The sequence below is a fragment of the Talpa occidentalis genome, unplaced genomic scaffold (assembly GCF_014898055.3).
Source record: "Talpa occidentalis isolate TD23 unplaced genomic scaffold, MPIMG_talOcc4v2.1 talOcc4.9, whole genome shotgun sequence".
In the NCBI taxonomy this organism is placed as follows: domain Eukaryota; kingdom Metazoa; phylum Chordata; class Mammalia; order Eulipotyphla; family Talpidae; genus Talpa; species Talpa occidentalis.
In genome coordinates, this window is record NW_023605305.1 from 94,359,584 (window position 1) to 94,377,998 (window position 18,415).

General features: G+C 37.0%; 2 protein-coding genes across 2 annotated transcripts in view; both read left to right on the top strand.

The window, feature by feature from the left end:
• EPHX4 (epoxide hydrolase 4) overlaps positions 1-11,866 on the top strand; it is a 35,057-nt gene extending 23,191 nt beyond the window's left edge. The window contains exons 6-7 of the mRNA XM_037500311.2: positions 3,898-4,046; positions 11,361-11,866. Coding sequence (XP_037356208.1) covers positions 3,898-4,046; positions 11,361-11,592 — 381 coding nt within the window. The 3' untranslated portion in view covers positions 11,593-11,866. The remainder of the gene's footprint in view (positions 1-3,897; positions 4,047-11,360) is intronic.
• Positions 11,867-13,407: 1,541 nt separating this feature from the next.
• LOC119236107 (lysophosphatidylcholine acyltransferase 2B-like) lies at positions 13,408-16,260 on the top strand. Its single transcript, XM_037499741.2, has 2 exons — positions 13,408-13,489; positions 14,389-16,260. The coding sequence occupies exon 2, from the start codon at positions 14,634-14,636 to the stop codon at positions 16,155-16,157; it is 1,524 nt and encodes a 507-aa protein (XP_037355638.1). The 5' UTR covers positions 13,408-13,489; positions 14,389-14,633; the 3' UTR covers positions 16,158-16,260.
• Positions 16,261-18,415: the final 2,155 nt, after the last annotated feature.

Here is an 18,415-nt window from a genome sequence, read left to right on the forward strand (position 1 = left end):
GTACAGTCAGAAGCTCGGTAGGGTGAGAGAATTCACCAGAGCCAGAGCAGGGAGCAGAGCAGGCAGAAGGACCGAAGTACACTGCTGAGGGGAGCAGCGGGTGGCAGGAGAGGTCTGCATGCCATGCGGGACCCTCCTCTGGTGGCCGGGGAGCAGCCGGGGATCAAACTGGCACCGCAGAGGCTTCCGGCAGCTTTGCAACCCAGAGTTCAACTGCTGTGCCACCGGGGAGGCCCAATGAAAAACATTTTAAATGAATGTCCATCCTTAAGAAAGAAAAATAGACAAATGCCACAACTTAGGAAGTGCTTCTAAGACCTCATCTATAGACTTGCTTTTTTTTTTTTTTTTTTTTTTAATGGTATCTATTTGAGTGCCTGGTCCTTGTCCAATTTTTTGTGAAGAAAGCCTGTGCCCCTTCAGGTATACTCTCTCTAGAGAACATCCCAGGAGGGAATATGAATACCAGATGAGAGAGTTTGATAGCAGCAGAAGTAGAAACCGTTGGAGCAACAAAAGCCAAAACAAAGTAGGCGTGCAGGTATTGGTATGCTATGTACACTGATTCCAGGAGACTTAATATCTCTTTCTTGGAAGCTTGTTGGATATTTCTTGTATGTCCAAAGAGGCATTAGATATTTAGGAAGGTTAAAAAACGAAGTATCATTTTGCCTTGAAAGAAAGATTTCCCCCATACATCTTTGACAGTTTTTTTTTTCTTTTTCTTCTTCTTTTTTTTCTTTACATAATCCCAATGCCCTTATCAAACCTACCAAAATGAGCAACTCTTTCATATCACTTAATAGCCATTCAAATTTTTTTTACTATCTCAACTATCTTCTAATTTAACTGTTTGAGTCAGGGACCAAACAAAATCCACACATTGTATTTGATTATTATGATATTTTCAAATTTATAACAGTTGCTTTTGTTTCTTGCTTTTGGGAAAAAAAACAATTAGACTGATTTAAGATCTTATTTAATTTTAAATTTGATCTCTGTGTGGTTTGTCTCTTGGGTCATTTTCCACAAAATTCTGAGATGCTATAGGAATGCGAAGGTTTCATTTCAAGGTTTGGGCCTATATAAGGCTCTGTGAAAGGACTGTACATTATGGGATAGCCCTGTGTTGTCTTATGCCACCTGGAAAAAACTCTCAGAGACTGACCTCCAGGGGGTATTCATATGTTGGATTTTTTTTAAAAACACCACTTTTTGGTTGAAGAAATTTCATCATTCATCCTGAAGAGTGATCTCTATTTTAGATTTGACTGACTGCTTTATCATGATGTTATTTAACTTGTTCTTCTAAACCTTGTTTTTCCTAATTCATAGATGGTACTGATCTAGAAGCTTGATTAGATTAAACTTTAATTACACAAGAATATTTTATAGGTAGTGCTGTTTATTTCCTAATGCATCACTTTGGAGAAACACACATAATGCCTAGTTATCCAGTTTCAGGAATGTTGGCACTAACCAGTAGGCTCACAAGTTGTCAGCTTATCCAAAATTAACAACCTGTCACCAAATAATTTTAGTATACCTTAATTATCATCACACTAGATCTGTTATTTCATAAAGGAGTGTAAAATGATTTTCTAATTCTGTTATTCTTGTATCAGTTCTTGTGTAAAGAACTTTTCTCTACTATTGGATTATTCTGAAGTACACTTCACACAAGGATAACAGGATAAATGCTTCATTGTTTCTCTTATTAGACCACTTCCAGGGTAATGAGTTGGTGTCCTAGAAACCTCCAGTAATGACCAGTGATTATATGTGTATATACATATGAGTGTATATGTAGATATTATTAACTCATGAGTCTTTAAAGTTATATTTCATATGTAGCAATTTTAGTCATTATTGTTTTTATAAACCAAATTATGCCATATTAAGCCAGTGAGGACCAACTGAGATTTACTCCTGTGTTCTTTTGACAACCCATTAGTCAGTGATAACTTGCCTCCTTAATGTCCTAGGTTTATTTTTTATATCAGGCCCCACATCTGGAATCGGTCATTTATCAAAGTAAGTAGTATTTAGGGAGCACAGTCTGGGTAACATATTGATCATTGTTACTGGGTTTGAATTACTTCTAGAACTTTCCTTTGACCATACTTTTTTTTCCCAACAGAAAAAAAAAATGAGTTTTTATTTATTTATTTATTATTATTATTTTAATTTTATATGTTTTTACATCATTTTTCATTTTTGCACAATGTATGCATTTTCATCTTGGTTGTAGTCCCCATACAATTTCCACCCCCTCTTGTTTTGATCCTACTCCCTCCTTCCCCCAACCCCGTAGTGTGTCTCTGGTTTATAGTTGCTTGTTGATTTTTATTTTTACTTTATTATAATTAGTCTTTTTCCTGGTCCCTTATTTAGGTTTTCTAAATTCCTGCTATGAGTGAGACCATCCAGTATTTTTCTTTTTCTTTCTGGCTTATTTCGCTGAGCATGATCCCTTCCAGCTCCATCCATGTTGCTGCAAATTGCATGAGTTTATCTTTTTTGATTGCTGAGTAATATTCCATTGTGTATATGTATCACATCTTCTTGATCCAGTCATCTATTTTGGGGCATTTGGGTTGTTTCCATAGCTTAGCTATTGTAAATAGTGCTGCTTTAAACATATGCTCTTCTGCCCATAAAAAATGAGTTCTTACTCATATATCCAAGGCAAATTTAAGGCTGCTAGATTTTTACTTAATCTCCATGATTTTGTATAAAACATTTATAAAAACATTTATGTAGTTTGAGGTTAAAACGCTAAAGCAAGGGGTATTCAGAGAGCGCTCACATCTCTGTTCCCTGTTTCTGTTTCTTCCCTCTTCTCTGAAAACATTTGGTTAGTTTTTGTTTTATCTTTTTAAAAATATAAATAAATATGTATATATTTTTCTCCTTCTTAAAGGATAACATACCATAAACACTATTTTCCATACTTGCTTTTGATTTTCACTTAACAATATTTCCAAGAGATCACTCCCATATTAGCATGTATATCATCTCCATTATTTCTTGGAGTACTAAGAACACATAATATACCATTATGTGGCTATATCATCATTTATTCAACCAATCCCCCACTGGTGATTATTTGACTAATTATCAGTTCTTTTCTGTTACAAATAATGTTGTAATTAATCACCTCATGTATATATTGTTTCATATTTTTACAACTGTGCTTTGGGATTGAGTGATAAACATTTTAAACAAGAATCCTAATTACTCTGATGAACCATAAATCTATGGTTTAGATTCATACTTTGAGAAATGCTGGTGCAGAGTAGTGTTTTTCAAGTTGTGGGACAGGAGCCATTAGTGAGTCATGAAATCCATTTAGTAGCTTGCATTTTTAATTTTTTTTTAAATAAAGTTGAACAGAATTGAAGAGTTACACAATATCATAGAGTATAGTAAAGCTATTTCTTTAATCTTTTCGTTTCCAAAATATGTATGTAGGGGTATCAACTGAGTATGATATAACATGTGTTAGTTACTCTGGGTTGTGGTCAAAAGAAGTTTGAACAACTTTGGGGGAACTGGATTGTTATCAGTAAATGGAGGATAAACTGTTAGTAGCTGGACTATTAGGGAAGGTTTTAGAATAAGAATGAGCTTGGCCTTGTAGAATGCAAATACGCACCAACAAGATGGGATACTTTTTATAAAAGTGAAGTGTGAATGGGGGATTGGAAGGGAAAGGGAAGAAGCCAGGAAAGCAGAAATGTATAAAATGTATATAAGCAATGGAGTCCTTACCCGGACTAGAGCAGAAATTGGGAGTTGTCACTGCATATTAATCATCATTCCCTTTCAAAGTCAAGGGTTTAATTTATAATTAGGTAACTGAAAATTTTTAATTATTCTCTTTCACTTAATTAGGCTTTGAAGCATCTGTTTACCAGTGACAGCACTGGTATTGGAAGAAAAGGATGTCGATTAACAACAGAAGATCTTGAAGCTTATATTTATGTCTTTTCTCAGCCTGGAGCATTAAGTGGTCCAATTAACCATTACCGTAATGTCTTCAGGTCAGCATGATTTCTTTTTATGAAATATTTCATTCTCACCCTATAAAGTCAGTATTTTATTTTTAAGACTAAGTTCACTATTTATCTAAAGTATTCTGATTTAAAAAACTGCATGTTTTTTTTAAAGATTTATTTATTTATTTATGCATATAAGAACTGGGGTATAGGCCAAAAGTGGGGGGGAGGGATGGGTCAGGGGATTCACCAGAGACAGAATGGGGAACAAAACAGGCAGACTGACTGAAATACGAGTCAGGAGAGGTCTGCTGCGCAATGTGGGTCACCTCCATGTCTGGGGATCAAACTTGTGCTGCAGTGGCTTCAGAGAGCTTCATAGGTTGCGTCTTAACCCCTTGAGCCACCCGGGAGGCCCTGCATGGTTATTTTTTTTTTTTTTTTTAATAAATTTTATTGTTATATTCCCCATACAATTGCAGCCCCCCCATTCTGACCCCAATCCCTCCCCTCCCACCCCCGCCCCCCTAAAAGTGTCTCTGGTTCATAGTTTTTTGTTGATTTTGATTTTCACTTTCTTATAGTTATTCATTTTCCTGGTCCCTTATTTAAGTTTTCTAGATTCCTGCTATGAGTGAGACCATCCGGTATTTTTCTTTTTCTTTTTGGCTTATTTCGCTGAGCATGATCCCTTCCAGCGCCATCCATGTTGCTGCAAATTGCATGTGTTTATCTTTTTTGAATGCTGAGTAATATTCCATGGTATATATGTACCACATCTTCTTGATCCAGTCATCTATTTTTGGGCATTTGGGTTGTTTCCAAAGCTTAGCTATTGTAAACAGTGCTGCTATAAACATAGGGGTGCAGGTGTTCTTTGGAATGGATGTTTCTGTGTCCTTTGGGTAAATACCTAGGAGTGGAATTGCTGGATCATATGGAAGCTCTATGTTTAGTAGGTCCAGAAATCTCCATACAGCTTTCCACAGTGGTTGGACCAGTTTGCACTCCCACCAACAGTGCAGAAGAGTTCCTTTTTCTCCACACCCTCGCCAACATTTGTTGTTGCTAGTTTTTTTAATATGTGCCATTCTCACTGGTGTAAGATGGTATCTCATGGTAGTTTTGATTTGCATTTCCCTGATGACAAGTGATGTTGAACATTTTTTCATATGCCTGTTGGCCATTTGCATTTCCTCTTCAGAGAAGTTTCTTTTAAGCTCTTCTGCCCATTTTTTGACTGGATTATTTTCTTTGTTGTTGTTGAGTCTCATCAGCTCTTTGCAGATTTTTGTGATCAGTCCTTTATCATTAGTGTTGGGTGCAAAAATGTTCTCCCAGTTGGTGGGGTTTCTCTTTGTTTTTGTTATTGTCTCTTTTGCTGTGCAAAAGCTCTTTAATTTGATGTAGTCCCAGCTGTTTATCTTTGCCTTCACTATCACTGCTTTGGGTGATGTGTCTGTAAAGATGTCTTTGATGTGCAAATCACGTAGTGTTTCGCCTATATTTCCTTCTATATATTTTATGGTTTCAGGTCTTATGTCTAGTTCTTTAATCCATTTTGAGTTGATTTTTGTGTATGGTGTGAGGTGGTGGTCAAGCTTCATTCTTTTGCATGTAGCGACCCAGTTTTCCCAGCACCATTTATTGAACAAACTTTCTTTGCTCCAATGCATATTCTTTGCTCCTTGTCAAAGATTAGTTGACCATAAATCTGTGGGTTTATTTCTGGATTTTCTATTCGATTCCATTGGTCTATATGTCTGTTCTTGTTCCAATACCAGTGCATGGTTATTTTTAAAGAAAAATTTCAAATTTGAAAAAGTAGAGAAAATAGTATAGTGGATTCCCCCATGTAATGGTTACTTGTTTTATACATAATTCTGTCCACCTCTTCTGTCCCCTTGGATTATTTTGAATATTAGAGTATTGTTGACTTATTTTAGTTACATATGTTAATTATCATTTACTCATTGAAGAAATATTTATTAAGCACTTTCTATGTGCTTAATTATGCCCTCTCAGGAAGTAGTAATGACCCAAACTAAACAAGGTCCCTGATCTCATAAAAATTGTAGCAAAAGCATATATCAAGCAAATGACCACAGTAATAAATATATGGTTATAAACTGACATAAGGACTTTATTAAAAAAAACTTGCAAGCCTGTCACACATCTGAGACATGCAGTAGAGGAGGGGGAGGGGGAGAGGTCAAAATGGGAGGGAAAAATGCAAGGGACTGTGGGGATGGATCAGGGCTACTGTGGTGGTGGGAGAACTACAGGGACTACACCTGAGGGGAGAAATCAGATATTGTACAAAAAATAACGATATAAGAAAAATAAAATTAATTATAAAAAAAAACTAACATAAGGACTTTCAAAGAAAGGAAATAGAACTGAAGAAATGTATTTGAACAAGGAAGTGAAGAATGAATCAAATAATGATTAGATAAAGTTGGGGGTTGGAGCATTGGCATTCCGGAAAATGAAACAGCATATACCAAAACTATGCGGGAAGATGGAGATTATTGCAGGTATCACGATGAGGGCCAATGAGGCTGGGGTACCTACTGGAAATAAGTGTAGGAAGAAGAGAATGGCATAAGAGGTAGGCAGAGATGACAATATTAAGGACCAAAGGGCCGCAACTTTGAAGTCTGTGAGTGAGAGTTTCAAGCAGAAAAGAGAAATGATGCAATTTGTATTCGGATAATTCACTCAGTGTGGAATCTGGAGGAGTGAATGTGGGAGACTACAGCAGTCCTGGTTAACAATGAAGGTAGTCTGAACTAGTCTGAAAGCAGAGGAGATGGGATATGTGGGTAGATTTTTAAAGAGTAAAATTACATGGTTTTGTGATGGGTTGGCTGGAAGGATGAGAAGAAGGAAAATGCGGAGGATGATTCTTAGATTCATGGCATGAACAACTGGATAGTCATGCCGTTCATGGACAGAGAAAACACTAGACGAGGACCAGTTTTTTTATGGTAGAGTAGTTGAGTTTGAGGTGGTGCCTTTAGGTATTCAAATAGGCAGTTAGATACTAGAGTCTGGAACTCAGAGGAGAGAATCTGGAATGAGATAAAATCTTGGAGATAAGGCTTTGATTTAGGAAGAGATTATCTAAAGAGTAATTGTCTTCAGAGTAAAAGATAAAACCTGGAGGTTTGTCTGTTTGGGTTTGGACTCTGGATTAAATGAAAAGATTTCTCTGGAGAATTAGAAAATATGATTTACCTTGAAAAGATTTAGGGACTTGAATTTATGCTACTTCCATAATAGTGGAAATCTCAGGGAACAAATTATATTTTAACATCATTTTATGCCGGTAACACTCCCGAGGAAGTTTGGCAGGAACCAGACAAAACCTCCCTGAAGGATACATCTCAACTCAGGTTCACAGTATTCCCACGTAAAGCCCCCTGAAGATTTGTTTATAATCCAAATTATGAAAAACATCAGTCCCCCACCAATGAATCTTACAACTTTCAAACTCCTACAAATTTCAAATAATAGAATTAACAGAGACTATAGTTTGTATTTGAAATATTAAATATATGAAAATTTTAAAAAATAAGAAAAGAAACTGGAAAGAGCTAAAATAAAAAAGAGCTTGTCGAAATGAAAAATGTGGATATGAATATTGAGACAGACTGGAAAGCGCTAAAAAGGAACCAAAAGAACTTTTGAAATGAAAAATATCGATATGAATAATATCAAGACAGATTGGAAAGAGCTAAAAATGAACTAAAAGAACGTTTGAAATGAAAAATATTGTTACTGAAATCTAAAATTCCATGAGTTAAAGAGACTATTAGTTAAGTTAAGGAGAATTGTGAACTGGAAGATAGGTCTGAAAAAATGTGTCTTAGCTAAAGATTATTAAGAATTAAAAAATAAGGGCCTCCCTAGTGCCCTAGGAGTTTAAGTCTCAATGCTATCACCTCTACGGCCTGAGTTCGATCCCCAGCTAGAGAGCAAACCCAGCAGACCTCTTCTGTCTTGCCCACTGCTCCCCTTAGCAGTATATTCCAGGAGATCTGCCTGTTCTGCTCCCCACTCTGTCTCTGGTGAATCCTCTCAGCCCCGAAACTTCTGGTCTACACCACAGTTCTTCTGTGCAAAACTAAATTAATACAAAAAAAGAATTGAGAAATAAAATTAAAATAAAAAAATAAAAATATAAAATGTTATATCTGACAGGGAGTATAGGATGAGAGATTATTTACACAGATATAAAGGGACTATTAGAAATCATTCATATATACATACTAAGAATGTCTTCCTAATAGAACAAAATAATAGAATGTATTATTTCCAAACCAATAGAGTGGGACAAGGAAACTTTCGATTCAAGGACGGAAAGGAGAGAAAAGGAAGCAAAGCATGGTAAAAAGAAAGTACCAAACAATTTCAATGTTAGTAGTAGATTAAAAACCAAAATACCATCTTTATTACTAATGAAGGATAGATTGATGAATATGATTTAATATAAGAACCAAAATTGATTGGCTAACATACTGTCAGCCTAGATTTTAGAGTTTTCAATGGTGGGAAAGTTTGCAGAGCAAAACTACCTCCCTCAACTCCCTCAACTAATCTGGTAGAGGGGAGGAGAGGTTAAATCTCTATCCTCAGAGATTTATTTGGTAGACTCACCCGTCCCAGAACTCTGAACTAGCTCACCAGTCTGTGGTGGGGCAAGGATCCAGGAAGGCTTAAGGAAAATCTCTCCTTTAAGGAAACCAGAAGAATGTAGAAGAGGTATCCTAAAATATTTGCACATTTACAAATAATCTTGGCAATGGTAAGAATCAATTTCAAACTAATCATTATTCCTTAAGCAGTGGTTCTTTAGTTTGTTTCAGAATCATCTGGAGGGCTTGTTAAAAAGCACGGATAGCTGGACCTCACCTTTAGAGTGTCTGATTCAGTGGTCTGGGTTGGGACCCAAGAATTGGCATTTCTGACAAATTCACAGGTGATGCTGATGCTGCTAGTCTGGTGACTATACTTTGAGAACCACTGCCTTAGGGTGAGGTGAAGAAAAGAAATGGTATCAAGGAAAGGTAAGCAGAGAGATGAAATTATATTTACAGTTTCATTTCTTGAGCTGAGTGGTAGGTATGTGGTTAATTATTTTCTACATTTTCTTTTTAATCAAAGTAATGAAATCTTTCCACGTAAAATATAGAAAGTAATAAGGCAATATATAACACTCTGAAAATGACTGCCTTCATACTTATAAATAACTGACATTTGGAGGAGTAGCATGTTAAACTCAGACTAATTTGAGGTAGGTGTCTCAAAATACATTTTGATGGGTTAAATGATTAGCTATATACCAATAATTGTTACTGCTTGTTACAGATTTTTACATGTTTCAACTTATTTCTGTACTAAAATTAGTTATGTATAATCAGAGAGATTTTATCAAGTGTTTCCCAATTAGTTCATTAGTTTAATATAATAAAACACTCTTAAAATATTTAGTGTTTTAGTTTGTTTTATATATATAACTTATATTTCACATAAATTTGGTTATTTGAAACCTCAGGACTGGAATATGCTTTTCTTTTAGTTTTATGGAAACTCCTCCATTTTATCCCCAATTTGATCTGAATTATATTTCTCTGCTTTTGACTAATAATCTTTTAAAATCCCCCCTGTCTTACTAATTCAATTATTATCTACTCCAATGTTGCTAAATATACATAAAACTTTGAGGAAATGTTCAATTTTGAACATTTTATGAGCTCTAGAATTTAAGTATCTTGCAAGTCTTTATAGCAATCTTTGTGTTAATAATTATGTATAGAGGACCTTTCTGGTATCCTAGGGGTTAAGTCTCAGGGCTATCACCCACTACTGCCTAAGTTTGATTCCCTGCCAGGGAGCTAACCCACATATGGTGCAGCAGACGTCTCTTGTCTTGCGCACTTAGTGTATTTCAGTAGATCTGCCTCTTCTGCTCTCGCCTCTGTCTCTGGTGAATCCTCTCACCCCTTGCTCCTCTGGCCTAAACTCCAGTTCTTCTATGCAAATAAATAAAAATAAATTTGTATAGAATATATTTTTCTATCAGTTTATCCATTCATAAAGAACTTAATTTTCAGGAGCATAAAGAACCAAATGATGGTCACTGCACTGGAGTCAAAGTTAAGTCTTTGGTGGACAAATGTGCTACACATTCCAGCACTGTCTTATCAACTCCAAAGTAGTCACAAGTCACATTTTTTGATAACTTAATTTATCCGGCTGTAAGACAGTGCCAGAGAGTATCTAGTTAGATGTGTATTCTCATTCAACAGAATGTAGAAATACCGTCCCACTTCTCTGAAAAAAACAAAACAGTGCAGTAAATAAGTCCAGGCTTTAAAAATATTTATACAATAGTCCCACCTTGACCAAGCGGAATACTTTCCAAGACCCAGTGGGTGCCTAAAACCTATGATAGTACCAAACCCTAACCTTACAAAATGAGAAGGTCCTAATCCGATGTAAAATTTGCATGCATACGCAGTATAGATTATGTGTTTTTACTGCACATAGTATGGTTTCAACCATATGCATAGAAGATAACCAAAAATTATCTTTTGATGGTGGGATTATGAATGATTTTATCTTTATATTTTCATGTGTTTAAGAAAATACACAATTGTGGCTTCAGTGTCATAACTGGTTCACATGTGGTAGTCATAAGAAAATATACAATCAAAACATGTTTTAAAAAGAATCTTCTTGCAGAATAAATGTAGTATGAAGTAATATTAAAGCTTAGTCCATATATATTTTCTGACTCTTCAGCTTTGATTTTTCATTGAAAATGCATTAGATTATCGGACAAGCAATTTAATATGTATTTACACAGTAATGTATTCTAGAGCTCTCTTTCATCACACATTTCAGAAATGCTGGTATTCTTTTAAAGCAAATTATTTCTTACAGTGATGAATTTCATATTTAATTTATAGCCTTCATTATAAATTTTGCTAGCTTCATACAATTAAAAATTTTATTAGGCCTTTTAAATTTTTTATTGTGCAGATTGATTGCCTAATGCAGTATCTCTTAACCATTTCTTTTCATCATCACCTCCCTAAGGAACCTTTTTAGACGTTTTTTTCCAATTCTTCTCCATCTCATGAAATTTTAATAGCTATTTATGCACTGTATGTATATCCATGATTTATATTTTAAAGCCATAAGATTTTTTTCACCTTCCCAAGAACCCATTTTTACCCCTTTTGCAGTGATATTGCCCCCTTTGAGAACATATGGCTGAATGGAATATTATGGAAAAATATTATTTTAACTTTTCAATGAGTCTTAAGCCCACATGTTTTGTTTTTGTAGCTGCCTGCCTCTCAAACATCACGTGGTGACCACTCCAACACTTCTCCTGTGGGGCGAGAAAGACGCATTTATGGATGTTGAGATGGCTGAAGTCACAAAGATTTATGTTAAAAACTATTTCAGGCTAACTATTTTGTCAGAAACCAGTCATTGGCTTCAGCAAGAACAACCTGACATAGTGAACAAATTGATATGGACATTTCTAAAAGAAGAAACAAGAAGAAGAGATTGACTTTTCTGTATCTTCTCTGTGGGTTCTGTAATGAAATCTCTAAATAATTTTTAAATTGTTAATTATTGTTAATATTGCCCATCAATTTCTTTAAGCATTATTAAGGGGGAAAAAAAACTGTTTCAGTATGCTTTCTCATAAATAAATGTCCTGACAAATGCTATTGCAAAAGAAATCTGAGAATGTGTGACCATGTGACGTAATATTGATTTTCTTCTGTTATATTTTGCACAGAAAAGCATCTGCCTTAAAATGTATACACTTCTACAAAAAGAAAGTTGGAAAAGTGGCTCAATTTTGGTTTCTTGCTTTCTTTACCCTGTCAACATATGGTGCCTTTACAAATGTATATTAAACATTAGCTGTGCTATATAAAAAGGCAAACCTGAAATGGTATAAATTTTTTATTTTATTGTTCAGAAGTTCTTTTTACTCTTTTTTAACCATTAAAAAGTTCTATTATCAAATCTCTTGGATTTATAGTATATTTGTTTGAAGGCAAATATGACTAGTTTATTGTGCATTCTAAAAATGGACCATGAATACCGCTCATATTGGGAAGATTAACAAAAGGTGATGTGGCAATTATCATATGTATATATATGTTAAACATTGCAAGTTGGGAAGCACATCCTGTGAATTTACTTGCCTTAATTCTCCAGCTAAATTGATAAAAGAATTCGACAAAGGATCAGAATATCCTTTTGTCCCATTCAATGCAAAAGGAAGTGAATACTATACTTCCTGTGTACACTGGAATGTAAGTTCCCCAGGATAGAAATTTTAAAAATTGCTTTAATTGACATATGTCTAGCAGTTAGAATAATGACATGACTCATTTTAGGCACTCAAACATTTGCTTAATGAATAAATAATGTAACTGATACACTGCTAGACACTGACACTGTGGGGGAATACTGAAGAAAGATGATGTGTAATATGGAACTTTCCCTTAAGATGTATACACAGAATGCAGTTAAGTTAAACAAGGATTAGATATGACTATTACAAAAAAGAGTGGAAAAGAGTTACAAAACAGGGCCTCCCCGGTGGCACAGTGGGTTGAGCACAGCACTGTGAAGCTGATTGCAGCCTCTGCAGCGCAGGTTCAAGCCAGGCGGGCCAGGGAGCTGCTCACATGGCACAGCAGACCTCTCCTGCCTCTGCCTCGCCCGCTACCCTCAGTAGTGCTTTTGGTCTGTCTGCCAGTTTTGCTCCCTGCTCTGGTGAATCCTCTCACTCTCCCACACCTCTGGCCTGTACCCTAGTTCTTGTATCAATAAAAGTAAATCTTTAGGGTCTCCCGGGTGGCGCAGCGGTTGAGCACTGGGTTGTGAAGCTGCCCGCAGCCTCTGCAGCGCCAGTTCGATCCCCACTTGCTCCCCGGCCACCAGAGGAGGGTCCCACATGGCGCGCAGACCTCTCCTGCCGCCCGCTGCTCCCCTCAGCAGTGTACTTCGGTCCTTCTGCCTGTTCTGCTCTCCGCTCTGGCTCTGGTGAATTCTCACACCCTCCCATGCTTCTGACTGTACCCAGTGCTTGTATAAATAAATAAATAAATCTTTAAAAAAAAAAAAAGTAAATCTTTAAAAAAAATGTTATGAAACAGAGAAGGATACCATCTCAAGGGACAATATTCATTCTCTTGGGTTGCTCTCCTTTGGCATGGGAGACAACCAATAACATTGCCAAATCATGACTCCTTTGAAATTACAACTGTGTTAGCAAATAAGACTAAAATGGTGAAAAGAATGTTTCCCTTATGTAATTCTGACAGCAACAAAAGAAAGTGGAATGTCCTCAAGAATTCTCATTGTATCCTAGCAACGTCTATTTACTAATGGATAACTAAATTTTCTATATACATTATATATGTGCCTCTTAACAAGATTGCAAGGTAGGTAGTATAACCAATTTATAGAATGAAAATGGGGTTAGCCAATGCCCACAGTGTAAATGTTAGAGCCAGGATCTGAACTAAGCCCATGTGACTGTGAAGTCCATCATTTCCACTTAGGTGCCATTCTGTTTAACAGGCTCTGGTAGCCACAGGCTTTTCCTGTTTTATTGGTAAACTGATGTGTTCCAATAAACAGAAACATCTCTTAGAAACCTACAATTTAACTTAATTCTGGGAAACAATTTAAATTAGCAATTAGCAACACAGAAATACTCTACATAGCATTGTCAGAGATGCAAATGTTATAAGATAGAGAAAAAAGACTGGTTCCGACCAACTTTGATTATGCTTCACTCAGGATCATTTCCAAAATGATCAAGCAACAAAGGCAGGAATGGGACTTCATAGACTGTGTGTGTTGACCCAGTAAAATAATCTTGATTTAACAAAATCCTGTTTTGACAGAGGTGATTTTAACATCTGTTGTTACTAATGTTAGTTTGAAATGCTGACAGGTTCATGTAGACTAATGTTAAGAATATGAATCAATCTGGGTTGGCAAATGCTGGCCTATTACAAAGAATATATTTTCCAGTTTTCAATGGATGTGAAAGATTGTAACATAAAGGCTCAAGGGTGCCATGGGTTAAACTTCTTAGCACAAAGAGATATTACTGTCTGTAGAAATTAATTGATAGTGAGAGTAAGTAAATTTTGCTTATCAGCTTCAAAGCAACACACAGTAAACTTTACTGGTAATGACTTTTAGGTTTTAATGTAATCAAGATTCATATCTTTAAAAATTACATCTATTTATGATATTAATATTAACTATATTAAAAATATATAAATGCCAGAAATTGTGTGAAAATAACTTATTAAACATATGTTCTAAGGAAAATGTTTACTGCAAAGAAAGAAGACTACTGGTTGATACTCTTCTGTTACTTCATTTACTATTCTGGATAATTTCTGACTTTAAAGGTAACGCATCATTTCCTATAAAGGTACAGTTGCCTCTAAGTGTTCTAATTATGCGTGACAGCAAGAGCACTTGAAAATGAGGCAGTAGACTGTGGGGTCTGCACCCAGATCTAGGCTCCTGGCAATCTGAGACCCCGAGAGACTGAAAGGGGTCCTCATGGCTGATGGGCACTCTTCGGTCAGTGAGAGGAAAGAGTCGGCGCCTCCATACCTCCATGAGAGAAGCAAATCCTTGTACCCACCAGCGGTGGCCAACCCCTTCTTGCAGGAGACACACCTCAGCGTGTGGCGCTGGATCTCCATTATCCTCATGGGGACTGTGCTGGTGCCGCTGCGGGTGTTCTGCATGTTCTTCCTCATGGTCTTCCTCTGGCCAGTCACTGCTTTACTCACCACAGGTTTATCTGCTCAACCAACCAAGCCCCTCAGGCGTTGGAGGAAAAGACTCTTAGAACCAGCCACCAAGTTCTTGCTTCAGGCCATCTTCTTTTTAGCAGGATTCCTAGTTAAAGTGGAAGGCAGAAAGGCAAGCCGGGATGAGGCCCCCATCCTCGTGTCGGCGCCACACTCCACTTACTTTGATGTAATCCTCTGTGCGGTGGCGGGATTACCCTCAGTGGTCTCTGCAAGTAGAAATGCAACGATTCCAGTGGTTGGGAAAATCCTGCTGTCATTGCAGCCGGTCTTCGTGACCCGAGATGACCCCAATTCCAGGAGGACTACCAGGGCAGAAATAATGAAGCGAGTGACATCCAAAAGGAATTGGCCACAGTTGCTGATTTTTCCCGAAGGCGTGTGTACCAACCGCTCCTGTCTGGTTACCTTTAAACTAGGGGCCTTCTCTCCAGGTGTCCCTGTGCAGCCAGTGCTACTCAAGTACCCAAACACCGTGGACACAGTCACCTGGACCTGGCAGGGGTTTTCAGCCATCCAGGGCTTTATTTTGACCCTGAGTAGGCCTTTCACTAGGATAGAAGTTGAGTTTATGCCTGTTTATGTCCCAAATGACCAAGAAAGAAAAGACCCTGTCCTTTTTGCGAATACAGTGAGGATCAACATGGCAAATGCTCTCGGGGTGCCTGTGACAGACCATACCTATGAAGACTGCAAACTGATGATTTCTGCAGGTAATCTTCAACTTCCCATGGAAGCTGGTTTGGTGGAATTTACAAAACTGAGCCAGAAATTGAACTTAGATTGGGATAATATTCATCAGCATTTGGATGAGTATGCTGCCGTCGCAGCTGCCTCAAAAGGAGGGGTGATAGGAATTAAAGAGTTTGCAAATTACCTAAAACTCCCAGTTTCAGAGCCCTTGATACAGCTTTTTGACCTCTTTGACAGCAATAGGGATGGCTACATAGACTTCAGAGAATACGTGATTGGTCTGACTGTCTTATGCAATCCTTCTAACACTGAACAGATTCTGAAATTGTCATTTAAGCTTTTTGATCTTGATGAGGATGGCTTCATAACAGAACAGGAGTTAACTGCTATACTTCGGGCAGCTTTTGGAGTGCCAGATCTTGATGTTTCCAGACTCTTTCGGGAAATAGCTGGAAAGTCACAGCGCATTTCATACAGGCGCTTCAAGAGATTTGCCCTGAGAAATCCACACTATACCAAGTTATTTAGTTCCTACTTAGACCTTCAGGCAGCCTATATATATTCTTTACCATAAGTAGGGTTTAATCACTGTATTCAAAAGATAAAGTTATTCCTGAAAAACGGTGATGTAACTTCCAGGTAGAATCTATGATTGAAATAAAAATTATCTTTTGAGGAAAAACACAATAGTTTTGTGGCCTGAACATTTAATGATAACATTTAAAATGTGCTTGAGGAATATATTTTTCAATTAGATTTCATAGTACCTTCTTTCTTCTTTCATAAGATGATGTTTCAGTGTGACCTAAAGGTAGAAGAATAAGAGATCTAATCATAAAGCTTGCTTACACAGCATGGTTCTAATTAATGCCTTTATTTTGTTTCATGCTAATGTAAGGCCAGAGGAACTTATGACCCATCACCTCTCCCTCATTTTTGCAGAGAAAATATTTTGTTAAGAGTTCCATTGGCAATAAATAAGTACATCAAATTCTCATTTTTATTCCCTTCAAAAAAGATCTGCTGGATAAAATGCCTCTTTGTTCTTTCTCAAAGAGAAAGAGCCCAAATTTCTCATTTTATTTTTTTTAAGATTTATTTATTTATGCATACAAGAACTGGGGTACAGGCCAGAGTTGTAAGGGGTGGGGTAAAAGGATTCACCAGAGACAGAGTGGGGAACAGAACAGACTGACTGAAATACACTGCTGAGGGGAACAGCGGGCGAGCCAGGAGACGTCTGCTGCACCATGTGGGTAGCTCCCTGGCCAGGGATTGAACTCATGCTGCAGTGGCTGCAGATAGCCTCATAGGTTGTGTCTTAACCCCTTGTACCACTGGGGAAGCCACAAATTTCTCATTTTATAAGAGAAAATAAAAAATAAACATCATGGAAATATAATATTGGAAATCCCACTGAAATAGTTTTATATGTAAACAATTTTATATGTAAAACTATTTCAGTGGGATTTCCCATACTATATTACATATACATACACACACACACACACACACACACACATATATATATATATATTATGGCTGCTCTTATTTCTTTTTTTTAGATATGAAAGTGATTATTAAGAATAAGAAAAGAATAAGAAAAGAAATCACAACAGATTTGTGTCTTTGGAAAGCCAACTAATATCACAAACAGATTATAAACATAGGAATTCTGACAAATTCTATTTTGATGATTCTTATAAAAAGGGAAAATTGTACTTATAATTGCATGTTTTTCATTACTGGGAATAGTTCTTTTGTTTTGACTAGGCACCAGTGAAAAATGAGGTCTCTGTTCACTCTTGTGTACCTCCTTTTCTAACCATATGCTTTCAGTACCCTTTGCTGTGTTAAAAAACTAAAATTCAGGGCCTCCCTCGTGGCGCAGGTGGTTGAGTACAGCGCTGTGAAGCTGTCCGCAGCCTCTGCAGTGCCAGTTTGATCCCTGCCAGCCACAGAGCAACCCACATGGTGCAGCAGACCTCTCTTGTCTCACCCGCTGCTCCCCTCAGCAGTGTATTTCAGTCAGTCTGCCTGTTCTGTTCCCCACTCTGTCTCTAGTGAATCCTCTCACCCTCCCGCACATCTGGCCTATACCCCGGTTCTTGCATGAATAAAGAAATCTTTAAAAAATAAAATAAAATTCTCAAATTTAGAGATCTAATTGGCTTTATTAAATGATTCATGACTTGGACAGCATCCCTCTGTATACTGCAAAAGCTTGCATAAAATGGAGGGTGTTTACAGAAAGAGGGTGGAAAAAATTTATTAACAAAAGATTTCTTAAGACAAAGCCACCTTCCTTCAGGGAAGGCAGGGTGTTCTTATCATGCAGATGACCTCACTGGTGTGGATTAGGAAACTCAAAATATTTATTGGTTTATTATTACACTTTTGGGAGAGGTTGGAACTGCAATAGGCATTAAATCTGAGTGCACTTCCCATGAAGGACTCCATTTTGGGTCCTTTTTTTTTCTATTTTTAACAGTTGCAAGACATCTGCACATGGTGATATGACCTTGGGTCCTAGCCACTTACGTCACAGTGCTGGATAAGTTAGCCAAGTATCCCTACGGGACGGGGAACAACTTATCTTTATGTGGAAGTGATTGCAAAGCAATAAATATGCCTTGTTAGCCAAACTAACTTGTTTCCTCAACTTAGTTTCACTGTAACTAAATCCCAAAAACGCCTGTAGCCGTTCACTGCCACCAGTTATGCGGGGCCATTTGACTAAGGGGAGAGTCTTGGTCAATAGTGGTCAAAATCTCTTTTGCAAGCTTTACAAATTTGTAAGTAAACATATTTCTAAGGACCTTACGAAAGCCT